Source organism: Amblyomma mixtum, chromosome 3, assembly GCF_055824585.1.
Source record: "Amblyomma mixtum isolate Tamu chromosome 3, ASM5582458v1, whole genome shotgun sequence".
Classification (NCBI taxonomy): domain Eukaryota; kingdom Metazoa; phylum Arthropoda; class Arachnida; order Ixodida; family Ixodidae; genus Amblyomma; species Amblyomma mixtum.
The window spans coordinates 249,035,644-249,061,948 of NC_143014.1; the positions used below are offsets into that span (position 1 = coordinate 249,035,644).

At 45.6% G+C, this 26,305-nt stretch overlaps 1 protein-coding gene across 6 annotated transcripts in view; it reads right to left on the reverse strand.

Moving 5' to 3' along the window:
* Positions 1 to 5,767: 5,767 nt before the first annotated feature.
* Positions 5,768 to 26,305, reverse strand: part of LOC149354285 (uncharacterized) — a 101,344-nt gene continuing 80,806 nt past the window's right edge. For all 6 annotated transcript variants that reach the window (XR_016291269.1, XM_089583264.1, XM_089583259.1 and 3 more), the window contains 2 exons: positions 8,751 to 8,866; positions 5,768 to 6,258 (listed from right to left, as the gene is read on the reverse strand). Coding sequence is in view for 5 of the 6 variants with exons in the window: in XM_089583264.1 (XP_089439390.1) it covers positions 6,187 to 6,258; positions 8,751 to 8,866 (188 nt within the window). In the remaining variant the exon portion in view is untranslated. The remainder of the gene's footprint in view (positions 6,259 to 8,750; positions 8,867 to 26,305) is intronic.

Genomic DNA, 26,305 nt, shown 5'->3' on the forward strand with positions numbered 1-26,305 from the left:
TCTGTTAGGTTGCGTCAGCTTGTGTTTAAGGCTATAGGAGAGTCTATATTAAAATATAGTGTCGCTGTTTATGGCTCATGTGCGTTGTCTAGAAGGAACCAAATCGATAGTTTACTACACAGAATTTCCGCAAACATTTTGTATGGCACGTCTAAGGAGACCTTAGATAGTGCTGAAAGAATGATTGCTGCTGATGTGTACTTCATTCAAGATTTATTTACACATGTAGTAATTAGTAGAAACTACTTTTCTAATAGGTTTAAGCTTCCTGTGAACAAACCTAAAATACTAAGAAAAGTAGAGCCGTTTAAACTTCCCAAGATATATACACACTATGGAAAAAGGTGCTGAATGTTCTACAGCCCCTTCCTTTTTAACCAGCTTCCAACAAAAATACTATCATTGCAGACTATCAAAGAGGTCAAATCAGAAGTAAAATCCTGGCTAGTTACGTCTAGAACCATAAAAACGGTACGCTGACATTATGGCTTGAAACACTCTGCAGGTCTTATTGATATGTGTTATGAAGCACGGTTGCTTTTTTGTTGTTGTTGTTGCATCCTCATAAAATATGTATTTAACCTAGTTTTTCAGTGTGTACAAGTGTGATTGTTGTTCCTATCAATATATGTTTTTTTCTTTTTTCTCACTCTTTTATATTGCAAACCATGTAATTTTGTCTGTACTGAGTCTGCACTTTGTTTGATTGCCGTGGCCCGCCCACAAGCGCCCTGTCTTGCGCTTCCGCGGGCACACATACTTCCATGTGTAAATATGACAAAATAAATACTTATGTAATATGTCTGTAACTATTGTCTTCTGGAGCGGCCGTGCCCACGGTGCTGCCTTTCTATTGCTGCTGAGTGTGCGAATGTTATTCGTTCTCTGCTATTGCTGGCCGGAGATGTTGAAACAAACCCAGGCCCCGACAGAGTTCTCGAAGAACTGCAAAAGCTTTCTGCCGGTCAGTCCCAGCTAATCAGTGAGTTTCAGGGGCTCAGGAACCAGCTCACGTCTACCGAAAAAACTATTGCCGACATAAGTAAGAGACTGGCTGACCTTGAAACGCTCCATCAAGACATAGCTGGCCCACGCATCCACCTAGACACAATAAGCGCTAATACCACTGAAATAACCAGTCATATTTTTGAAATAGATGCCCCCATAGACGATGCCGAGAATCGTTCATTAAGAAATAACTTAATTTTCTACAGCATCACAGATGACAGTCCATCAGAAACATATGCCCAATCCGAAGAAACAGTCATCCGCCACTGCTATGAGACCCTGAAGTTGACAATTGATCCCAAAGAAATACAGCGTGCTCACCGTCTTGGACACCACTCAATTGAACATCTTCGCCCAATAATGGTTAATTTCTTCTGCTTTAAAACGAGGGAGTTAATTCTTTCCAAATGGACTATGCTAAAGGGTACCAACTATAGCATTGGCGAGGATTTTTCACGCCAGGTTCGTGCCGCACGGAAACAGCTCGTTGCATTCGCCCGAAGCAAAAAAAAAACAGCATTTTCATTGCGCTACAAAACACTGCATATTGGTTCGAAGCGTTATGCATTCGACGAATCCTCGCGGACGGTGCAAGCAATCGTATAGTAATCGGCTCATCATCATGCAACCGTGCGTCCATTCAATAGTCCTCAATATAAGATTCCAAATCTTTCTTTTTCCTTTATCTTCACAAACATACGCAGCTTTATTCCCAAGCGTCAGCATGTTTCTAATCTTGTTTCCTCATCCGTGAGCAACATACATATACTAACTGAAACATGGCTAACAAGTGACATCACCGACTCTGAAGTTCTGTCCGACTTACCAAATTTTAACGAGTTTCGGAACGATCGCAAAGACTACCGAGGCGGAGGTGTTCTTATTGCCACTAACCAACAGTTGCCCTGTTCTATTATTAACATCGATTTGGAGCTTGAAATATTTGGGTAGCTTGGCGTTCCGCCCTCCAGCTAATTATTCTAGGTGTCTGCTATCGACCTCCCAGCAGTAACCCAAATTTCTCGCATAGCCTTGGTTGTTGCCTAAACCAACTTGATACTAAGTACCCTAATGCATGCATCCTTCTTTTTAACTACCGTAGCATGAATTGGCAGAACATAACATCAACAGGCAGCGCAGAAATAACGAATTTCATTGATGCGTGTCTCAGCTTTAACATCACACAATTAGTAATGGAACCAACACGCGTTACACATGAATCTTAACATTCTGGACTTGATATTGACTAATCGGCCTGAAAGTTTATCATCCCTTACTTACCTCCGCGAAATTAGCGATCACAAAGTTTTACATGCCACCTTCACCTTTGCCACCGTATTGCGCCAAACGTATCAAAAAACGATCCGCTTGCACGATAGAGGTAATTACAGACGATAAACAACCAACTGCACAATTTTTTTCCAATTTTCGAAACAGGCTTTCAAGACCGATCTGTTCAAAATAACTGGCAAACTTTGAAAACAGAAGTATTAGAACTTGCGTCTGAATTTATTCCCACCATAACATTTTGTGCCAATTGTCGTAAGCAATGGTTCTCGAAGTCATTACAAACGCTCGAAAACAAGAAAAAACGGCCATTCCGAGCAGCAAAACTCCACCCAAGCCCATGCCCTTGGAATAAGTATTACTAGGCTGAGCACGTGTATTTACAATCCGTTCGAAACGCTAAACGCGCATTTTTTGGTGTAGATCTGCCAAAAATCTTAATCAACAATCCGCGAAAATTCTGCAAGTACTAAACCCCCAGCAGACACGCACTATCACTCTTACTAACGCACTTGGACAAGAGACCAGCGACGTTGAATGCGCGAACATATTTAACACTGCATTCGCCTCTGTTTTCACTGACGACACGGACAGGCCACTACCTGATACAACTGCATTTCCAATATCTCCGATGCCTTTACTCATACTTTCTGCAGATGGAATCACCTGTATTATCGAAAATATAAAATATCATCCTGAGCAGGTATTGATGAAATAAACTCGATCCTGTTAAAAAATACTCGGCACGTTTCTGCAGCATACTTATCTTTATTGTTCGCTCAATCACTTCACACAGTTAACATACCCAGCGACTGGAATGTGGGGAAGGTCGTTCCAGTGTTCAAATCCGATAACAAGGAATTACACCTTAACTACCATCCCATCTCTTTGACTAGTGTACCATGCAAAATTATGGAGCATGTCATTTTTTCGCAAATAATGCGTTTTCTTGACTTGAGGCATTTTTTCTATCAATCTCAGCATGGATTTCGTAAGGGTTTCTCCTGCGAAACACAAGTAGCCATATTCGTTCATGATCTGCATATAAATCTTCATTCTAACATTCAAACCGACGCAATCTTTCTGTACTTTGCTAAAGCTTTTGGCAAGGTACCTCATAAACGCTTACTACTAAAAATTTCCCTTTTAAATTAACACCCTAATGTATTACAATGACTAAAACAATTTCTAGCAGGTCGCTCCCAGTTTGTCTATGTTAATAACCAATCCTCTAATTCACTCCCAGTCACATCAGGCGTTCCTCAAGGTTCAGTGCTTGTTCTCCTTCTCTTCCGTATATATATCAACGATTTACCCATGCGTGTTTCCTCTAATATCCGCATGTTTGCCGATGACTGCGTCGTCTACCGCACAATTAATAACCCATCCGATCAGCTAGCACTCCAAAACGACCTAACATGCAAAGAAGACTGGTGCAGCCAGTGGCTCATGGAGCTTTACCCCAATAAGTGCAAACACGTGTCATTTCATAGCAAACGCAAGCCCCTTTTGTTCCCTTACGCAATCTCTGGCGTCGCAGTAGAATTCACCAATTGCTATAAATACTTGGGTGTAACCCTAAGCCAAGATCTAACCTGGAATGCGCATGTCACTAACATTCTATCATCAGCTAACAAAACCCTTGCTTTCCTGAAACGTCACTTGCGCCATGCACCGCCAAACGTTAAGCTTCTTCCCTAGAAGTCCCTCATTCGAACAAAACTTGAATATACATCCCCAATTTGGAGCCCTAACCAAATCTATGTGTTACATCACTAGAATCGCTACAGAACCGAGTCACTAGATTCATTCATTCATGTTATCTATATGATATCAGCATATCATCTTCAAAAGCCGAGTTGAGCCTAACAAACCTTGCCTGTCGTCGTCGTATCGCCACTATGTGTTTATTTCATAAGTTTTTTTACAGCTCATTGCGTATTCCACCCTACATTAGCCCTCCACCACGCATTTCACTCCACCTTGGTCATACCCTGCAAGTTTCCCGTCCCCAGACTCATACCACAACGTTTGCTGCATCATTCCTTCCTCGCTCAGCCAAAGACTGGAACGGCCTTCCACACGACGTCGCTGCAACCACCTGTCCATCCTCGTTGTGGAATTGTATAACTGCCATATTTGACGAATAACATCTTTGTGCATATGGTTGGATTCTATCTGTACCCACCCCTTATGTAATGCCCCCTAAGTGGGGGTCTTTAAGGTAATAAAGTGTAGTGAAGTGAAGTGAAGTGATCTGTGGCGCCAAGAATATGCTTTCGCCATTAGCTATATTACACGTATGCCCGTCCCACTTGATTTCTTACTTCGCAGGACACTTTTGTCGGTGCGCCTCAAGTGACGCTACATCGCATCTGTCTACACCTACAGCCTTCAATGAAGCATCAAGAAAACTAAAGTGTTTTGCCTAAAAGCTCCGAAGAGCGCATGGTAAACCACCCCTCTGATGGCCAGGTCATATAGCGTCTCGTGAGCCGAAATGGCACAAAGGTCGCAACGTTCATCACTTGACGTATTCAGCGCTTTCCTTATTGCGATTCCGCGTGCAGGCACAGAAGCCTCTCCAGTGACTGTCAACAAGAGGGTTGGAGAAAAAAGTGGGTCGGATTGGAATCACTTGAGTGCAGCATGACTCCCGCAGCGGCCGGGCCTCTCGACTGTAACCCTCGCCGTGAGACTTCTCCGGCTGCTCTCACGAGAAGCTTCCAATAGAGGTTAATAATCAGGAATCATGGTTATGCTTAGTCCTCAAGAAAGGAAACGTCAGTGACAGAAAACGGGAAATACTGTTTAACGACGAGATCAAAGCTGGAATAGGAAAAACATCTGACTAAACACTTGTTCTGGCGTCTCGCGAGGATTCTCACGAGTGCATTTCCCTATATTTTGCTGCAAGCTTCCTAAATACGTTGCAGAAAATGGCCTGGTTCCGCATCGGTACCGGTGTTAGCACAGCATTCTTTCCCACCGAGTAAATTGACAGTGGGCATTGCCGTCTCAAATGAGGTTGGCAATTTAGCAAACCCCTTCAAGACATCTGTTGTATAGGTCTTGTCGGATGCATTTGCTCGGCCGCATTTGCCGCCATCTCTTCTCCTCACAATGTTTTTGGCGTTTTTATTTTTTTCAAACCAGCCAAATCCTCCCAAACGGGAACTGAGAAAAGCACGAAAGTTTTTTGTCCGCACAAACCGTAGCCCTATCCAAGCTGTTATATGATATGCTTTGCATGTTGGGAGAACTCTACGCCATCGGCGAATGAAAAATTATGCAAATAATTTAGTCGATACCAGAATGTAAACTTTGTATGTGGCTCTTTTCGATGTGACTCACTCGATTTAACTCAGCTTTGTACAGAGTATCTTATTTCTGCAGTAGTAATTCCAGCTCTGTTTTTAAAAATAATGCTCAAAAATGAATATCCTGTGAATTCAGCAGAACAACAACTCATAACAATTCAATAACAATTTATTATGTGCAATAAAGCGCACTGCCGTGCTCCACCAACACAAGCAGGTGAACCAGAACAGCAGACTAGCTGCCACAAGCTCTCACATGACAGCTTTCTTTTCTTCTGTTCACACTTCGACAGCGAAAGCATAAACATGTCAGCATGTATGACATCAAAAATATCTTCTACTTCCCGGCAGAATCCTAAACTCATGATTAGCAAGCAAAAGGGTAGAGTCAAACAGAACACATAACGAGAAGACAACCGCTGCTCCTGTCGTTTCTTGTCTGACTCCGCCATTTCGCTAGTAGAGTATTTAGAAAGTCAATGATAACTAGTACAAATAAATGCTTTAACGTTCCGTGTAGTACACACTCATCCTTTCTTCTGCGGCGACGAAGCTAATCGTTACCCTATCGTTATCGTCGACTGCAGGGTTCACATCTTCCGTCAATGTCTTCATGTGCTCCGCAGTCGATCATAACGTAGCGCTGAAGACGGAATAAATGAAAGCACGCTCAAAACAGTCCAAGCTGTTAGGCTCAAGCTACAAAAATTCTCTCACGAATGAATTTTGCTCATTTTCATCCATACATCAGCAGAATCTGGTTCATGCTTTAGTTTACGTAGGATTTGCGCACACGTTAGCTGCTGCGGGCCCATTTCGTTCCAATCGTTTTAAGGCGGAAGCCTTTCATGCCTCATCGTTGTAAGCAGGAGTTGTCGACAGAAAGGTCACGCTTTTCAGTTGGTCGACACAGTCGTGACGTTCCAGTGCGCGCATTTCAAACGGGGCCAATTGTACTTTGGCTAATAACCATGCAACCAATTAACTGCATGATATAGTGATGCTCCAAGTAAGTGGGACAGAGTTTAGTTAATTGCTTAATTACCCAATTAGCCTACTTAACCCTTCTAGTCAGGCCATATAAATAAATAAAACCGAGTAAGAAATTGGTCGAGTTCGGGAATCGAACCCCATTCTCAGGAGTGCGAGACGAGCATGCTAACCACTCCACCAAGCCAGCTCAATGGTTCGGGATGAACAAAGGCGCGTCTAGTGAATACGGTCTCTTCGTTCACTCCCCTCTTCCTCCCTTCCCTTACGGCGATGTACGGGTGTCCGCCCAGATATGCGAGACAGATACACTTCCTTTCCTCAAAAACCAATTTACCGACGAGCGAGGCATACAACCGAACGGGCGATGGCGTTCTATGGACTCCGTGGCAGCGTTGCAAGACGCTGTCGCGTTTCACTCTTACAGGCGAAGCCTAACATCTTAACAACACATCAGTGACACAAGCAGCAACACCGCGCTAAAGGCTTTCGCCTCACCGCACTTTAGGTGAACAAAGTGCCCCCCTGAGTTTTTCGCAGAAAATGATTATGTATGTGCTTGCCATTACAGCAAAACTGGACTTTGTTTCGGATTCCAGATTCCGCACATTCAAGAAAATATACTCCATAATTATACGTGTTGAAACTAGATGAGCCATGATGCATGATGTAGTGGAGAAAACTTATGGTGAGAAACCCTAGGTGGAGAAGAGAAGTGGAGGAAATTTAATAAACAGACATTTTTATTTCTAAATGTACTTACGTTGCAATAATTTCATTTCCGTGACTACTTCCGGAGTTGTCCTGGTGCGTTGCATAATGAAACATGGAAATGTCAAATATATTTTCATAAGAAATCAAGGAGCATATAAATTACATATAATAGAAACCATCGCTACTAACCTTGAAGAAAATGCTTTCGAAACCGGCGCCTTCATGTACTAATCATAGCTCTCTCCGACTGCCGTTCTCTAGTCTTATTTTATTCATTCAATCCCCAAATATCACTAATAAGCAAATATAATGCTGAGGTCACTTTGGGAAATAATCGACCGAAACATATTTAAAAAAGTAATACCATCTTCTCCGTTCACCGCAGAATACACAATTCTGCCATACTTTTTCGCAATGTATTTTTCTGAAAATGCCTTTTTTTCATTTGTAACGACCGCTCATATCTTTAACGGCTTCGAGCCTTCAATGATCTGCGATACATTGAATTCGCTTTGATCAACTTATATGCAAAAACTTTCAGAAGCAGTGTTCCCTTCGAATGTGTTTAAATTCCTGTCCTCGGCTATGTCCAGGTTTCATTTCACTCGAAGACGCCTCTACACCTTTCTATGGCGTGGCTCGTACGCTGCGGGGTTTTTTTATTTATTAATTACTATACATTCCTCGCAAAACGGACTAATATTGTGTGATACAACGTAAGCAGATAGCAAAAAGTTAGAATAGTTTTGCGACATAAGGAGCGGTTGTTGATTTTAATAAAAACAATTTCAAAACTAATTAATATGTCTTCCTAGAAACTCCTGCTCCAAACTGATTCAATGCCTTAATAAATTACTGGACACGATACGTAAGACCACAATTTACGGGAAAAATTATTGAATCAATGTAACTTTGTTTCTGTAATTTGACTGCTGCCATTTTTGTTCTCTAGGAAATAGTGCATGTGTGTGACTCTGGGGGTGTTACTTTCTTGTGAAAAGGGATGTGTATGACTGCAGATAGTGGTTCTTACTTCAGTAGCCAATGTTCTCGTCCGCAGAGAGAGTAATTCAGCTCGAGGGGACGTTGGTATCTTATTCAATAATGCGCCTACGAATAGCTGACACAGTATGAGGTGAATGTTGGAGAAGTGGGTCGTTATTTGGATTTTGGTCGCCCAATCCCACAAAATCTCACGAAGGAATAAGTAGCTGAAGTCGTCACACTTAGGCATCTCATGGGGATCACCCACAGGCACACGCGTCGGAACAGTGCGGCGAGAGTGTGGTGAGAGGGTTCTATACGTATAAGAGTCCCGTGCAGAGTCATACCATCGCCGTGGAGTTAAATAACAAGTCACCCCAAGACGGATCGCTGATCGAGATGTTCTTTTTCCAGAAACCCCACCCTCCCCCCTCCCACAGAGCTTACCTTTAGGCCACTGGATACATGATTTCGGCGGCTTGTCGGCAGGTTTGTGCGCTGACGTCCCTCTGGTTGCGATCCCCCTGGTGCGTCGGTATGCTCCGCGTCATGTTCAGACTTCCCTGGGAACAAAAGAAAGGCCGCGACGATGAGTCGGGCAACGAGGCCTGGTGGGAGGGAGGACGATGACGCGTATCCGCCGACTCGGTTATCTCGCCAATGTAGGCGGCTGATGCGCACACAGGACGACAGGGGGAGTGCGGCGGTGAGCGTCTCCTGACACCGTAGAACGTGACAGCGTGTTCTGCCCCAACCAGAACAAAATCGCACGCCAAAGGCACGACGTGATGTTGCTGTATCACGGAGGCACTCCGTTATAATATATGCGAGCTTAACGAGCTATCGTCGGTGTAGACGGTATCATATCGGCGCAAGCGGCTGCCATTCTGAAGCCCATCCTATTCATGACATCAAGAGGACCCAAACCGCCTTTAAACGCTCCAAATTTATAGCTGGCCACGACCGCATCTGCAAATAGTTCAACCGTGCGCGCTTCGAATGACAAAAATTCAAACCGAACCCTCCTGCGTTCTCTCCCTCTCAACGCCCCAGCCAAGCCCTTCAACCACATCATCCTTGAGAGGTTCCGGGAGAAGGCGCACCTGCTAAATGGTAGGCCCGCACACATTTCATTAGTCCATCATCTTCAGTAAAGGGTGAATTGTTTAGTTTGTGGTCTGGTCGCATACTCGCTTTGATAGCGCTGTTACTCTGCGCCTCCACAAGCAAAACATGTGTCTGTGAGCTGCATTTGGAACATGGGTGAGTTCCGTGGCGTCCCGCCCTTGTACGCTGGATGCCGTCGAGGCTTATAACTTTTGCGTAAGCCCAAAGAGGTTACAACACCTTGTTGGGCTACATCTTGCAGATTCGATCCGGCACTCTCGAGCTATCTAGCTTTGAGACGAACTGCAAAAAAATGCACCTAAGAAGTCGTTCAAGTTCTACACTACGCTCCCCTGTTGTCAAATTTGCGGTTCCGCTACGAACTGCGCACCGGCTTCGCTAATACCCCAACCCCGGCAGAAGTCTACTTCTGGGCGTAATCAATGTCTAGAAATTAAATCACCACAGCTGTAAGACCTAGGTCTTACTTCGATTACATTGTTGCTGGCAGAGGATGGACCGGGTTGAAAATTTAATCTGACCTTACAATAGCTGAAGCGAAGTTGAAACTGATTTTCTTCACGAATGCTTTTTTTTTTTTTACTCAACGGGTTTTCGTACCGTAAGCAGTATTCTGTCTGTGGAGAGTTCTAGCAAACGCGAACGCAGCGACGACATACTCGTGTGGACGTATAGCATACCAGCCGGATGCCTGCAGCACATGCGCCGTGGCCGGGTGAGGAGGTTGTCCGGCATACGCCTGCTGTGCTGCGACTACCAGAGACTCTCCAATATCTTCTCGCTACCTCTACACTTCATTGTCTTCGAGCCGGGAGCCTCTGATTGGTGCTTGGGCTCGGGCAACAACACGTCGGCATTACACAGCAGCCAATAGGAGCGCAGTGGAAAAAAAGGTAGAGCCAGTCGACAACCGTCACCTGACGGCGGCCTGGGCTCCTCACGTGACTCGGTGTTTTTCCAACGCTGTAGGCGACGAATGCATGTGCGCAAGTCGTGAGACGGAAAGCGTCTGGTGACAGACCGGATTGCAGAATGCCATCTCAGAAAGCAATCGCCTCGCACACTACCTATGAGACTGCCCCAGTGTCGCTATGCATGGACGCAAGAATTGTACTTCTGTGGATTTTCCGTCGTTGAGCGCTGCTCTCCTCAGCATCAGCGGCGCTCGAAGACGTGCACTAATAGCAGCAGCATGGCTGGCGGCTTAGCGAGCAGAGCGTGCATCCCTGCGCAGACCAGGCATGGGGTTTCGCGACGCCACCTGTCACGACATGCGCCGAGGGGCGCGCGTCCGGGTTTAGTCCATGTACAACGTAGAACACGTTTCTACCTAACTGCTTGGACCACGAAGGGCGGTACCACGATATAATCAATGCCATAAAAGAAATACTCGACATTGTTCAAAGAAAACTTGCTGCTGACGTGAACTATGCCCAGTTCTTCGGTAACTCGTCGTTGATAATGCGAGCTCACTTTCATCAAAGTAAACCGGCACGGGCTTATCACTAACCACTCGAATAATCCTAGCTCCGCGAAGGCCGTGCAGGTTCTGCATAATTCAGAGTTGAAAGAAATAATTGATACATCTGTTGCAATAAAATATTCAAACTGTTCATCGAACAGGAAGAAGGGTTTGCTTTTAGCGCCTGCGTCATCGGTTCTTTATTTGCGCTTGTCTGCGACCCTCCCATTGGTTCCCCGGCTTGGGCAGCAACACGTCGAAGCAGCTCGGCATCCAATGCGAGCCCAGAGCAGCGCCGGCTGCGTGAGTCGGCCTGCGTGGGACCGTATGACGAACTGCACGCAGCGACTGGCTCGGTTTTCTGCCAGGACGGTCGGCGGCGAACGTGCGCTCAAGACGCACAAAGGAAAGCTTCTGGTGACAGACCGGATGGCAGAAACCGATCTCTTCCAGACAGCGATGCACACGTGTACTGTCCTTGACTACGACTGCGCAGCACGCTGTCGCCCTGTCTGCGAGAACAGTACCTGGGGATTTTCCACCTTTGAGGGCGGTTCTTGTCAGCGCAGATGGCGCTGTCGTAACGTGAAGGCAATTTTCTGATTAATTAATCACATGCTTATGCGCTGCCAGGCGCTGCAGATGCACCACGCTGTGCATCAGGCGGCAGGGATAGAAAAAATATTTGCCTTTGACTGCATATTACGGCCACCTGACAATTCATTGCAGACTGAGCTTAATGATAATTAATCGAATTTTACCCATGAAACCTACACTTGGGCTAATGAATTCCGCACTTTAGGGTTCCGCGTTAGGTCATTCAGCTTTTGGCACATATTATTCCTCGCTCTGCCTTATTTTTACTGCACTAGAGTTAAGCCTTTGGAGCAAATATTCACTTTTTCCATTCTTTTCTGACACCATAGTTTTTTTGCTCTACTCATAGAATAAAACACATCGACTGAGACATCTGTTTAGTAGCCCCCATCCATGTAGGGAGTACAAGTTTCATTTCTGTGCTGTTTTGCTTGTCAGTTTGCTTTTGTGGCCTCGCTTGCGATCAGTTCGCCGTCTGCCCACACTAAACTACTTTCAACTACAGTGCCCCTGAAGACACCAGATCGCGATGTAGCGACCAGGTGATACCCCAGATGCCTACGGGATCTCAGAGGCGTCAAGTCGGTCTATGCTGCAATCACTGTTCGTGAACTCAGCGTCCAAAATGGCAATATGGAGATGTGCAATCTAACGAAGGCAGACATGGCTAACTTAATTGTCGGCATTGCGCGTTCACCCATGGTGACACTCCTTTCCTCATAGCCTGAGTCGATTAGGCACGTTAAACCCACATAAGCCATAAATTTCCTTTGAAAGAATGGACGTGCGAGTTGCAGACCTTGCATTACTCTTGCGTAGTGAAATTCCTAGGGCCGTATTCTGTAATCCTCTGTTTCATTTGGCCGTGACGTCAATGTGACGAAACAATAGCAGAAGAGAAAGCAAACAACCAATCACAGACACAGCCCACCTGGTCGTATTGCCGCCGCATCCAGTGCGGATGAGCCGCACGGACCATGCCGTTGCACTAACCACGCCCAGTTTCTTTGCACAAGATTAGATGGCGATAAAACCCGTCAGGCGAGTCGAACGTGTCGTGTTCATTCGTGGAGTTAGCGTCGTTCCGCCAGTGTGATACGGACGCGGAACGCGTCTATGGGCGTGTTTCTGCCACGACCAGCACGACGTCTTGGCATTCGGATTAAGTCACTTGAAGGAGCATTGACTGGAGGAGGACCAAATGAATGAAAAATGAAATGAATGCTTATAAAACACCGCTGTAGGTTTTCGGGGGGTTTTCCCGGCTTTTCTGCCTCTTACAAAAGGCGGAAAATTGTGTAAGCCGCCGAATATGGCCAGCGTAATGATATTCAAGGCTCCGAGATCAGTAAAAAGCCAGAAATTGGTTCTTTCTAGCTTACTCTATCTCCCTAACGTCGACTTAAATCTCAGTAAACGGGAAATTTCGGTTCTCAACGTGGGTCAACTCAGTCTTCACATTTTCGAGAGTGGGCCACCCATAATTATAAGGACGGGCAAGCCCATTTTGTGGTGTCCCAGCTCGGTTCCGAACGCGGTCAACTCAGTTTTCGAATTTTCGACAGTGCGCCACCAGAATTTCAGAGTGGGCCAAGCGCAATTTGGTGGTGTCCCAGCTCGGTTCTGAACGCGGGTCAACTCAGTTTTTGAATTTTCGACAGTGCGCCACCTGTATTTCAGAGCGTGCCAAGCGCATTTTGGTGGTGTCCCAGCTCGGTTCCGAACGCGGGTCAACTCAGTTTTCGAATTTTCGACAGTGCGCCACCTAAATTTCAGAGTGGGCCAAGCGCATTTTGGTGGTGTCCCAGCTCGGTTCCGAACGTGGGTCAACTCAGGTTTCGAATTTTCGACAGTGTGCCACCTAAATTTCAGAGTGGGCCAAGCGCATTTTGGTGGTGTCCCAGCTCGGTTCTGAACGCGGGTCAACTCAGTTCTCGAATTTTCGAAAGTGTGCCACCTAAATTTCAGAGTGGGCCAAGCGCATTTTGGTGGTGTCCACGCTCAGTTCTAAACGCGGGTCAACTCAGTTTTCGAATTATCGACAGTGCGCCACCCAAATTTCACAGTGGGCCATCCCATGTTTATGGTGTCCTGGCTCAGTTCCGAACGTGGGTCAGCTCATTTATCAAATATTTCGAGAGTGGGCCACCTAAACTCCAGAGTGGGCCAAGCCCATTTTGGTGGTGTCCCACTTCTGTTCCGAACGGGGGTCAACTCATTTTTCTAATTTTCAAGTGGGCCACCCAAATTTCACACTGGGCCAAGCCCATTTTGGTGGTCCCAGTTCGTTTTTGAAATTTTCGAGAGTGGACCACCCAACTTTCAGAGTCAGCCAAGCCCATTTTGATGGTGCCCAGCTCGGTTCCGAACGTTGGTCGGCTCAGTTTTCAAATTTTCGAGAGTGAGTCACCTAAATTTCAGAGTGGGCCAAGCCCGTTTTGGTGGTGTCCCAAATCGGCTCCCAACATGGGTCAACTGAATTTTCAATTTTTCTGGAGTGGGCCACCCAAATTTCAGGTGTGGGCCAAGGCCATTTTGGGGGTGTCCCACCTCGGCTCCCAACATGGGTCAACTCAGTTTTCAAATTTTCGGGAGTGGGCACCAAATTTCAGGGGTGGGCCAAGCCCATTTTCGGGGTGTCCCAGCTCGGCTCCGAAGGTGGGTCAACTCAATTTTCAAATTTTCGGCAGTAGGCCACCCAAATTTCAGCGGTGGGCCAAGCCCATTTTTGGGGTGTCAGCTCTTTTCGACCGTGGGTCAACTGAATTTTAAATTTTTCGGGAGTGGGCCATCCCAATTTCAAGGATATTCCAAGCCGATTTTGGTGGTGTCTAAGCTCGGTTCCAAACGTGGGTTCACTCAGTTTTCAAATTTTCTGGAGTATGCCACCCGAATTTCAGCGGTGGGCTACGCCCATTTAGGGGGTGTCCCAGCTCGGCTCCGAACATGGGTCAACTCAATTTTCAATTTTTCGGGAGTGGGCCACCCAAATTTCAGGGGTAGGCCAAGCCCATTTTGGTGATGTCTCAGCTCGGTTCCGAATTTGGGTCAACTCTACTTTCAATTTTTCGGGAGTGGGCACGAAATTTCAGGGGTGAGCCAAGACCATTTTCGGGGTGTCCCAGCTCGGTTCCGAACGTGGGTCAATTCAATTTTCAATTTTTCGGGAGTTGGCCACCCAAATTACAGCGGTGGGCCAAGCCCATTTTGGGGGTCTCATCTCGTCCATCCCCCCACGTGGCAGATATTGAGAATGTGCACCCTAAATCCCGATAGGCGTATTGAGCTCTTTTGGGGGCCGGCTAACTCTGGCAATCCCGGAAATGAGGCCGCCGATAACATAGCCCGAGGACTTATTTGCCGGGCAAATGGCGACCCCAGCCGGGATTTCTCGAGGGAGCGGGCACACACGTTCTCAGAACTAACTCAACAAGCACGCCTTGCCCGTCGACTCTATCCCCCTCCCCACCCCCGCCTATCCCACTCCCAACAAATCCTCTGGAGGCGACTCCAGACCCGAACTCTTCCTACCCCTCAGCTTCTATCCTACATCCGCCATGTTTCCCCAGAGTGCACTCTCTGCGGAGAACCGCACGCCACCCTGGACCACATCCTCTTCGGCTGCCCTGCCGATCCTCCCCCGCAGGGACAGCCCGCCATCGGTACATCGGAGGAATGGGAGGCCCTCCTTGCGTCGCAGGACCCGGACGCGCAACTTCGCTGTGTGAACCGGGGTGCCAGTGCCATGGCCCTACGTGGCCTGGACACATGCGCATTATGTGAGGGCTGTGCGGTGGCCCTGACACCTTGTACGGTCCAAACTCACTTGCTTAATAAAGTTTTCCATCCATCCATCTCGGCTTCGACTGTGTGTGAACTCAATTTTCAATTTTTCGGGAGTGGGCCACCCCAATTTCAGGGGTAGGCCAAGCCCATTTTGGTGGTGTCTCAGCTCGGTTCCGAATTTGGTTCAACTGACTTTTAACAATTTTCGAGTGTGGGCCACCAAATTTCAGGGTAGTTCGAAGCTCATTTTTCGGGTTTCCCAGGTAGGTTCGGAACGTGGGTCAACACAATTTTCAAATTTCTGAGAGTGGGGCACCCAAATTTCAGGGATGGGCAACCCCATTTTTGGAGGTAGGCCAATTCCAATTGAGACTAGGTCATGTCTGTTTTCTACCGAAACAAACCCAAGTGCAACCGGCAGTCAAATTCAGGCAAGGTCATTTCAACTAAAAGGTCCAAACTCAAAGGTCGAGGCTTCAGAGACCCATCGGCTAATTCAGAATTGCTAGTGAAGTTGTGCTTTTGCATTTAAGAAGTCCCAACGCTGCTGCCTTCCTCGTTGAGGTGTTATATTTGGATGACATCATCATCAGGGTCATTAGTTATCTGTCAACGCTATGTCTGTCAACTTCTCTGCACTCGCCCCGTCAGAGCTGCGTTGTGTCTTTCCTTGTTCGAGGTTGAAAAGTTGCTGTCGGAAGGCGGAAATCTTGATTTAAGAGTCTTGTCAGCGTGCTGCGCTCACAGTTTTCTGCGGATTTCATACAATAAGTTTGCCTACTCACTACAAGTTTTCTTACTAAAGATTGCGCCAGAATCTCAGTCACAACCTTCTCCCACATACAGTTTCTCACGCGGATCCTGTACCATCGCGATGTCAGCCAAACAAACTGCAATATGGGACACCACGCCCTGGTATCCCTGCGCGTTCTCACAGAGCAACAAATTGCCCGTTGAGTTCAACGAACGGGGTATCGGCTTACAGCGACAGGCGTAACCAAAAGCGCGGTCTCTGTGCTGCAGGCAATCATGAGTTAGCTTAAAATTGCAACTGATCCTCACTGATCTGCTTCCGGTTGGCCGCGTGCCTTGATGAAGGTTACGCGCTATTGAGAGGGGAGAAATTCATGGTTGTTGAACTATTCTCATCCTTATGAGGCTTTGAGGTGGCCATTTTTTTCATGAACACATAATAAACTTGTTGCCCCTTTTGGCTTGCTGCGTGGGCAATGAAGGGAGGATGGTGAGTTTACTGCTACAGAGCTTACCACGCAGCGAAAATCTCTTATGCTGCGAACATACATTCTGTGACAGTTTGATACACTTGTACAATTTGGTCATCTGGAAACTCGAACCTCGCTTCCGCTAGGCTTTTTGTTTTAATGAGTGCAAGCTTTTACGAGAAGCAGAATTCAGTGCACCTCTGTCGGCCCATGTGCAGTTGCAGTCTGGCGCGTGATAGAACACCCGTTAGCTAAGAGCCCATGCTTGCCTTATATAGGAGAGGGCGGCGCAATACGCGGCACAGATTTCCACATCACCGCTTTCTTTTTCTCATTCGTAAACAGCGGCGAACAAATGTGACAGAATCATTCGATACCGCCCGGACATCGCACTCGGGAAGTATGGAAGGGACAGCTGAAGCAGACCACAGCATAATTTTATATGCGAAAATTTGAAATGTATTCCGCCCCACCAACCGGCGAGAATGGCACGGGCTTCTAAAATATAACTTCACTCAATATTGCAAAGATTTCCTATAAGCATGCTTTCATGGATGGGTAAACAATATTTGTGACCCCAAATCCGCATGTAAACAGTGTAGCCAGGTAGAAACCTGTACTGCTCTGCTCAATGACCCACACAGTCTACAGGCAGTTCAACAGCCAGGGTTTGCGTATTTGCTCTCTAAGCAATGATTTTGAATTTCCTGCCTCCTTGGCAACTTTTTTTTCTGTTTTAGCGTCGCAGCTGCAGCTATGTCCCTTTGTCTCCGTCGAATTGACGTGCGACTTAGTTCGATCGCAGAACGTGAACGGAAGCTTTTCGACGTTATTGGAGGTCAAACCTAACAGAGCTTGCTCTATTGCCAGTATGTATTTGTGCAAAAACCTTTATTAGTCGTCGAAAGAAGTGCATCCCTTTGATTTCAAAGAAATTCTGTGCAGTTCCTGTTCTTCACGTTCCGTCATTTTCTTTACTGTTTCGTGGCGGGCGCCTTTAGGGGCCCCAAAAGGCTTGGCTGCGACGGCGCTTATTGATGCTCTCCACAGCTCTTTCCTTGCCTTCTTTAAGGCAAATATTAGTCCATGTTTTTTTTTCTTTTCGTACGTTCCGACAATCCTGGATGTCGACAAAACAAGGGTAGTGTTTTGGAGCGAACAATAAAACAATTATCCTTACTTTAGGCCCCGCATAATACTACGTCGCATTTTACCCCACGTGTATCCTTCTGCTAAAAAAAATTTCCCGTAAGAGCTCGAGGAGCCAACTCTCCTGGACACTTCAAAAGTTTAGACGGGTAACTTATTGTAATAAATGAATGGTTACGTAATCCAGGACGATCTTTTTCGGTTGCCGTGCACAGTACCAAAAATTGGGCCTTGCGGAAAATCGCTCCTTTTAGGCTGCTTTGTCGTTTGCCAAGGCTCACTTCGCTATTCTTTTCTCTGCTCGGAAACTAGAAATTTTGACAGCCATAAGGTGAGTTCGTGTATACACGTGGTGGGTCACGCCAGCAAAATATCAATGTAATTTTAATGCAGGCTTAAAATTTACGAAGCGCAAAGTAGTAAAGGCAAGCTTAGTCAATAATGGCTTATAAAGGTATGGCTGATTTCAGCATTTTTCAAAATGAAAGGTTGAAATAAATAGCAGCGCATAGTTACATCGTCATTTAAACTTATTAGGCCCAAAGCACTCTGCATGAGCTTGGCTGAGAGGTAAAGCCTCTGCGAACAATTCTCCAAGATTGTCCAAAAGTTTTTGTACTAAGGTTTTTCTTGTCATGCATTTTAACAACAATTAAAATGGCTGTTTAGAGGAATTATTTCTCCCGGTAGTCACCTGCGAGTCTCGATGCAGTAACGACATATATGCTTGTTCCCCATACGTGCTCGCTCTTGCCGTACCTGTGGCGCCTTGCTCGCTCTTGGCGTTCCTGAGTGGGCTCAGTGGCATTGCCACGATAAGGTCATCTAACCCGATGATTTTCGCCATGCAGGTATTTGCTTCCCTCATCACCGAGATCCTTTTCTGCGCCCTCATTCCTGCCCCTTCCGACGCCATTGCTCCCAGCGAGCCATCTCGTTCGGAGCGTCACGGTGGCTCCTTCTGTCAACTGGCTGCAGTTTGGAAATGTTTACCAGCGATGCAAACGGAGCAGCTAACCATCGATCTACCCTGGTCCGCCCCATTGACATCGACGGCAACCGGCGCGCCTACTATAAAGCTGTGTCACCTGCGCACGGAACCCTGTGGGCTTGGTGGCATTGCCACGATAAGTTCATCCAACCCGATGATCTTCGCCACGCAGGTCAGTCAACCCTACTGCCTTTTTACCAAAATATCGAGCAACTATTGTCTTCTGGAGCTGCCAAGTCCACGGTGCTGCCTTTCTATTGCTGTTGAGTGTGCGCATGTTATTCGTTCTCTGCTATTGCTGGCCGGAGATGTTGAAACAAACCCAGGCCCCGACAGAGTTCTTGAAGAACTGCAAAAGCTTTCTGCCGGTCAGTCGCAGCTAATCAGTGAGTTTCAGGGGCTCAGGAACCAGCTCACGTCTACCGAAAAAACTATTGCCGACATAAGTAAGAGACTGGCTGACCTTGAAACGCTCCATCAAGACACAGCTGCCCTACGCACTCACCTAGACACAATAAGCGCTAATACCACTGAAATAACCAGTCAGATTTCTGAAATAGATGCCCCCATAGAAGATGCCGAGAATCGTTCATGACGAAATAACTTCATTTTCTACAGCATCACACATGACAACTCATCAGAAACATATGCCCAATCCGAAAAAAACAGTCATCCGCCACTGCTATGAGACCCTGAAGTTGACAATTGATCCCAAAGAAATAGAGCGCGCTCACCGTCTTGGACGCCACTCAACCGAACATCTTCGCCCATTAATAGTTAATTTCCCCTCCTTCAAAACTAAGGAGTTAATTCTTTCCAAAGGCACTATGCTAAAGGGTACCAACTATAGCATTGGCGAGGATTTTTCACGCCGGGTTCGTGCCGCACGGAAACAGCTCGTTGCATTCGCCCGAAGCAAAGAAACAGCATTTTCATTGCGCTACAAAACACTGCATATTGGTTCAAAGCGTTATGCATTCGACGAATCCTCACAGACAGTGCAAGAAATCGCATAGCAATGGGCTCATCAGCATGCACCCGTGCGTTCATTCAATAGTCCGCAAGATAAGATTCCAAAACTTTCTTTTTCCATTATCTTCACAAATATACGCAGCTTTATTCCCAAGCGCGAGCATGTTTCTAATATTTTTTCCTCATCCGTAAGCAACATACTTATACTAACTGAAACATGGCTAACAAGTGACATCACCGATTCTGAAGTTCTGTCCGACTTACCAAATTTAACGAGTTTCGGAACGATCGCAAAGACTACCGAGGCGGAGGTTTTCTTATTGCCACTAACCAACAGTTGCCCTGTTCTATTATTAACATCGATTCGAAGCTTGAAATATTTGTGTAGTTTGTCGTTCCGCCCTCCAGCTAATTATACTAGGTGTCGCCTAGCGACCTCCCAGCAATAACCCAAATTTCTCGCATAGCCCTGGTTGTTGCCTAAACCAACTTGATACTAAGTACCCTAAGGCATGCATCCTTCTTTTCAACTACCCTAGCATGAATTGGCAGAAGATAACATCAGCAAGCAGAGCAGAAATAACGAATTTCTTTGATGTGTGTCTCAGCTTTAACATCACCCAATTTGTAACGGAACCAACACGCGTTACACATGAATCTTAACATTCTGGACATGATATTGACTAATCGCCCTGAAAGTTTACCATCCCTTACTTACCTGCGCGAACTTAGCGATCACAAAGTTTTACATGCCACCTTCACATTTGCCACCGGATTGCGCCAAACGTATCAAAAAACGATCCGCTTCTACGATAGAGGTAATTACAGACGATAAACAACCAACTGCACAATTTTTTTCCAATTTTCGAAACAGGCTTTCAAGACCCATCTGTTCAAAACAACTGGCAAACTTTCAAAACAAAAGTATTAGAACTTGCGTCTGAATTTATTCCCACCATAACATTTTGTGCCAATCGTCGTAAGCAATGGTTCTCGAAGTCATTAAAAACGCTCGAAAACAAGAAAAAACGGCTATTCCGAGCAGCAAAACTCCACCCAAGCCCATGCCCTTGGAATCAGTATTACGAGGCTGAGCATATGTATTTACAATCCGTTCGAAACGCTAAACGCACATTTTTTGGTGTAGATCTGCCAAAAATCTTAATCAAGAATCCGCGAAAATTCTGTCAAGTACTAAACCCCCAGCAGACACGCACTATCACTCTTACTAACGCGCTTGGACAACAGACCAGCGACGTTGAATGCGCGAACATTTTTAACACTAAATTCGCCTCTGTTTTCACTGAAGAAACTGACGTGCAACTACCTGATACAACTGCATTTCCAATATCTCCGATGCCTTTACCCACACTTTCTGCAGATGGAATCGCCTGTATTATCGAAAATATAAAATATCATCCTCAGCAGGAATTGATGAAATAAACTCGATCCTGTTAAAAAATACTCGGCATGTTTCTGCAGCATACTTATCTTTATCGTTCGCTTAATCACTCCACACAGGTAACATACCCAGCGACTGGAAAGTGGGGAAGGTCGTTCCAGTGTTCAAATCAGGTAACAAGGAATCACTCCCTAACTACCATCCCATCTCTTTGACTAGTGTGCCATGCAAAATTATGGAGCATGTCATTTTTTCGCAACTAATGTGTTTTCTTGACTTGAGGGATTTTTTCTATCAATCTCAGCATGGATTTCGTAAGGGTTTTTCCTCCGAAACACAAGTAGCCATTTTCGTTCATGATCTGCATATAAATCTTGATTCTAACATTCAAACCGACACAATCTTTCTGGACTTTGCTAAAGCTTTTGACAAGGTACCTCATAAACGCTTACTATTAAAACTTTCCCTTTTAAATTAACACCCTAATGTTTTACTGTTAATGGTGGTGTTAGTTCGGGGCGCGGGAGCCCCGCATGCGAGGAACTTCTCAAGGCTGTTGCTGGGTGGAGACTGGGGGTTTATTACCGTAGAGGGAGAGAGAGAGAGAGGGAGAGGGCGAGTGTACAAGAAAGCACTTTCGCCGCTGTGGGAATGCAGACGGTCACGGCAAGGAAATGGGGAATGCGCCAGTCGACGGGGCCGTGGGGATCAGACGTCGTCGGGGTAGACAGACGCCTGCCTGCTTTTGTGGGGAATGGCCGGCCCGCGCTTGTTTCTTGGAAGCGGGCGGCGGGTATGCGCGGAGGAGGCAAGGGCTGTTGGAGCGGCCTGGCGTCGCTTGGTCGACGAGCACGACATTTACAATGACTAAAACAATTTCTAACAGGTCGCTCCCAGTTTGTCTATGTTAATAACCAATCCTCTAATTCACTCCCAGTCACATCAGGCGTTCCTCAAGGTTCAGTGCTTGGTCCCCTTCTCTTTCTTATATATATCAACGATTTACCAATGCATGCTTCCTCTAATATCAGCATGTTTGCCGATGACTGCGTCGTCTACCACACAGATAATAACCCATCCGATCAGCTAGCACTCCAAAACGACCTAACATGTATAGAAGACTGGTGCAGCCAGTGGCTCATGGAGCTTCACCCCAATAAGTGCAAACACGTGTCATTTAACCGCAAACGCAAGCCCCTTTTGTTCCCTTACGCAATCTCTGGGGTCGCAGTAGAATTCACCAATTCCTATAAATGCTTGGGTGTAACCCTAAGCCAGGATCTAACCTGGAATGCGGATGTCACTAACATTCTATCATCAGCTAACAAAACCCTTGGTGTCCTGAAACGTCATTTGCGCCATGCTCCGCCAAACGTTAAGCTTCTCGCCTAGAAGTCCCTCATTCGAACGAAACTTGAATATACATCCCCCATTTCGAGCCCTAACCAAATCTATTTGTTAACATCACTAGAATCGCTACAGAACCGAGCCACTAGATTCATTCATTCATGTTATTTATATGATATCAGCATAGCATCTTTAAAAGCGGAGTTGAGCCTAACAAACCTTGCCTGTCGTCGTCGTATCGCCACTATGTGTTTATTCATAAGTTTTTTTACAGCTCATTGCGCATTCCACCCTACATTAGCCCTCCACCACGCATTTCACTCCACCTTGGTCATACCCTGCAAGTTTCCCGTCCACAGATTCATACCACAACGTTTGCTGCATCATTCTTTCCTCGCTCAGCCAAAGACTGGAACAGGCTTCCACACGACGTCGCTGCAACCACCTGTCCATCCTCGTTTTTCAATTGTATAACTGGCATATTTAACGGATAACATCTTTGTACATATAGTTTGATTCTATCTGCACCCACCCCTTAAGTAATACCCCCTAAGTGGGGGTCTTTAAGGTAATAAATTGGAGTGAAGTGAAGTGACCTCTGGCGTCAAGAATATGCTTCTGTCATTAGCTATATTACACGTATGCCCGTCCCACTTGATTTCTTACTTCGCAGGACACTTTTGTCGGTGGGCCTCAAGTGACGCTCCATCGCATCTGAATACACCTACAGCCTTCAATGAAGCATCAAGAAAACTGAAGTGTTTCGCCTAAAACCTCCTAAGAGCGCATGGTAAACCACCCCTCTGATGGCCAGGTCATATAGCGTCTCGTGAGCAGAAATTGCACAAAAGGTCGCAACGTTTATCTCTTAATGTATTCAGCGCTTTCCTTATCGCGATTCTGCGTGCAGGCACAGAAGCCTATCCAGTGACTGCCAACAAGAGAATTGGAGAAAAGTGGGTGCGCTCGTCGCATGGAATCACTTGAGTGCAGCTTGACTCCAGCAGCGGCCGGGCCTCTCGAGTGTAACCCTCGCCGTGAGACTTCTCCGGCTGCTCTCACGAGAAGCTTCCAATAGCGGTTAATAATCAGGAATCATAGTTATGCTTAGTTCGTAAGAGACGAAACGTAAGTGACAGAAAACGGGCAATACTGTTCAACGACGCGATCAGTGCTGGAATAGGAAAAACGTATGACTAAACACTCGCTCTGGCGTCTCGCGAGGATTCTCACGAGTGTATTTGCCTATGTAGGCCCTTTGCTGCAGTTGCAGAAAATGGCCTGGTTCCGCATCCGTACCGGTGTTAGCACAGCATTCCTATCCACCGAGTATACCAACAGAGGGCATTGCCGTCTCTAATGAGGTTCGCAATTTACCAAACCCCTTCAAGACATCTGTTGTATAGGTCTTCTCGCTTCGATGTGCTCGGTCGCATTTGCCGCGATCTCTTCTCACAACATTTGAGGCGTTTTTATTTTTTTTTAAACCAGCCAAATCCTCCCAAACGGGAACTGTGAAAAGCACGAAAGTTTTTTGTAAGCACAAACCTTAGCTCTATTCAAGCTGTTATATGATATGCTTTGCATGTTGGGAGAACTCTACGTCATCGGCGAATGAAAAATAATGCAAATAATTTACTCGATACCAGGATGTAAATTTTGTATGTGGCTCTTTTCGATATGACTCACTCGATTTAACTCAGTTTTGTACAGCGTATCTTATTTCTGCAGTAGTAATTCCAGCTCTGTTTATAAAAATAATGCTTAAAATGAATATCATGTGATTTAAGCAAAATAGCAAGTCATAAAAATTCATTGTGCGCAATAAAGGGCACCGCTGTGCTGCAACAACACAAGCAAGTGAACGAGGAAAGCCGGCTAGCTGTCACAAGATCTCACACGACAGCGTTCTTTTCTTCTGTTCAGACTTCGGCAGCGAAAAAATAAACATGTGAGGATGTATGCCGTCAAAAATATATTCAATTCCGCTGCTGAATCCTAAATTTATGGTTAGTAAGCGAAAGGGTAGAATCAAACAGAATACAAAGCAACAAGATAACCGCTTTCCTACCGTTTTCTGTCTGACTCTGCCATTTCGCTAGTAGACTATTTATAAAGCCAGTGCCAACTATTACAACTAAATGCTTTAACGTTCCGTGTAGCAGACAAGCATCCTTTCTTCTTCGGCAACGAGGTTAATCGTTACCCCGTCGTTATCGCCGTCTACAGGGTTCAGATCTTCCGTTAATAGCTTCGTGTCCTTTGCAGTTGATCATAACGTAGCGCTGAAGACGGAATAAATGAAACCACACTCAAAACAGTCCAAGCTGTTAGGCTCAAGGTAACAAAAGTTATCTCACGAGTGAATTTTGCTCATCTTGATACATGCATCAGCAGGATCTTTCTTATTTTTTATTTGACGTTGGATTTGCGCAAACGTTAAACGTTGCGGGCCCATTTCGTTCCAATGGTTTTTGCAGAAAATGATTATGGATGTGCTTGCCATTACAGCAAAATTCGACTTTCTTTCGGTTTCCAGATTCCGAACATTCAAGCAAAGAAATGCATAATTATAACTGCTGTAGCTAGACGAGCCATGATGCATGATGTAGTGGAGAAAACTTATGGTGAGAAAGCCTAAGTGAAGAAGTGAAGTAGAGAAAATCTTATAAACAAAAATTTTATTTTAAAATGTACTTATTTCGCAATAACCTCATTTCCATGACTACTCCCGCTTTTTCTGGAGCGTTGCATAAGGAAACATGGAAACGTTAAATTCACTTTCATAAGAAATCATGAAGCATACAACTGACATATAATAGCAACCATCGTACTAACCTTTGAAGAAACTGCTCCCTAAACCAGCGCCTTCATGTGATAATCATAGCTGTCTCTGACAGCCGTTCTCAAGTCTACTTTCATTTATTCAATGCAAAGATCACTAAAAAGCAAATATAATGCCTGGGTCACTTGCGGAAATAATCGACCGAAACATGTTTAAAAAAGTACTGGCATCTTCTCTGATCACCGCATGATACACAAATCGGCCGCACTTTTTCACATTGTATTTTACTGAAATTGCGTTTTTTCAATTGTAACTACCACTCATATCTCTAACGACTTCGAGCCTTCAAAGATCTGCGATACAGCGAATTCACTTTGATCAAATTAAATTCAACAAATTTCAGAAGCAGAGTCCTTGAACCGTGTTTAAATTCCGGTCCTCGGCTATATCCAGGTTTTATTTAGCTCCAAGACTCCTCTACACCTTTTTATGGCGTGGCTTGTACGCTGCGGTTATTTTTCTTTCTTTATGAATTGCTATACATTCCTCACAAAACGGACTAATATCGTATGATACAACTTAAGCAGAAAAGAAAAGTTAGCATAGTTTTGCGACATAATGAGCGGTTGTTCATTTTAATAAAAACAACTTCAAAAGCAATTAGTATGCCTTCCTGGAAACTACTGCCGCAAACTGATTCACTGCCTTATTAAATTACTGGACATGACATGTAAGACCACAATTTACGGAAAAAATTATTGAAATAATGTAAATGTCTTACTGTAATTTGGCTGCTGCCATGTTTGTTATGTAGGAAATACTTCACGTGTGTGACTCTGGGGATGCTGCCTTATTGTGAAAAGTAATGGCAGCATCATTCAAGTTCGCAAGTCGCTGCATACCGAGCCGCTAAATGCTCCTCAGTATGTGGACAGAAAAGGTCGCGTGAGACCCACTGAGCTTAAACCGAATACGAGACCAGAGGGGCGGTATGACTAGCGCTATGACACAGCACGGAACTGCGAGTGACTCGTCGTAACAGGCGAATGACTAGGTGGGCGTTGGTTCGAATCACTACGCCAACTAGCAGTAGTGACGCTGTGGGGGCTTTCATCTATCCCATCAACCAATTGCACTCAGGAAGTCACATGACCTGAGAG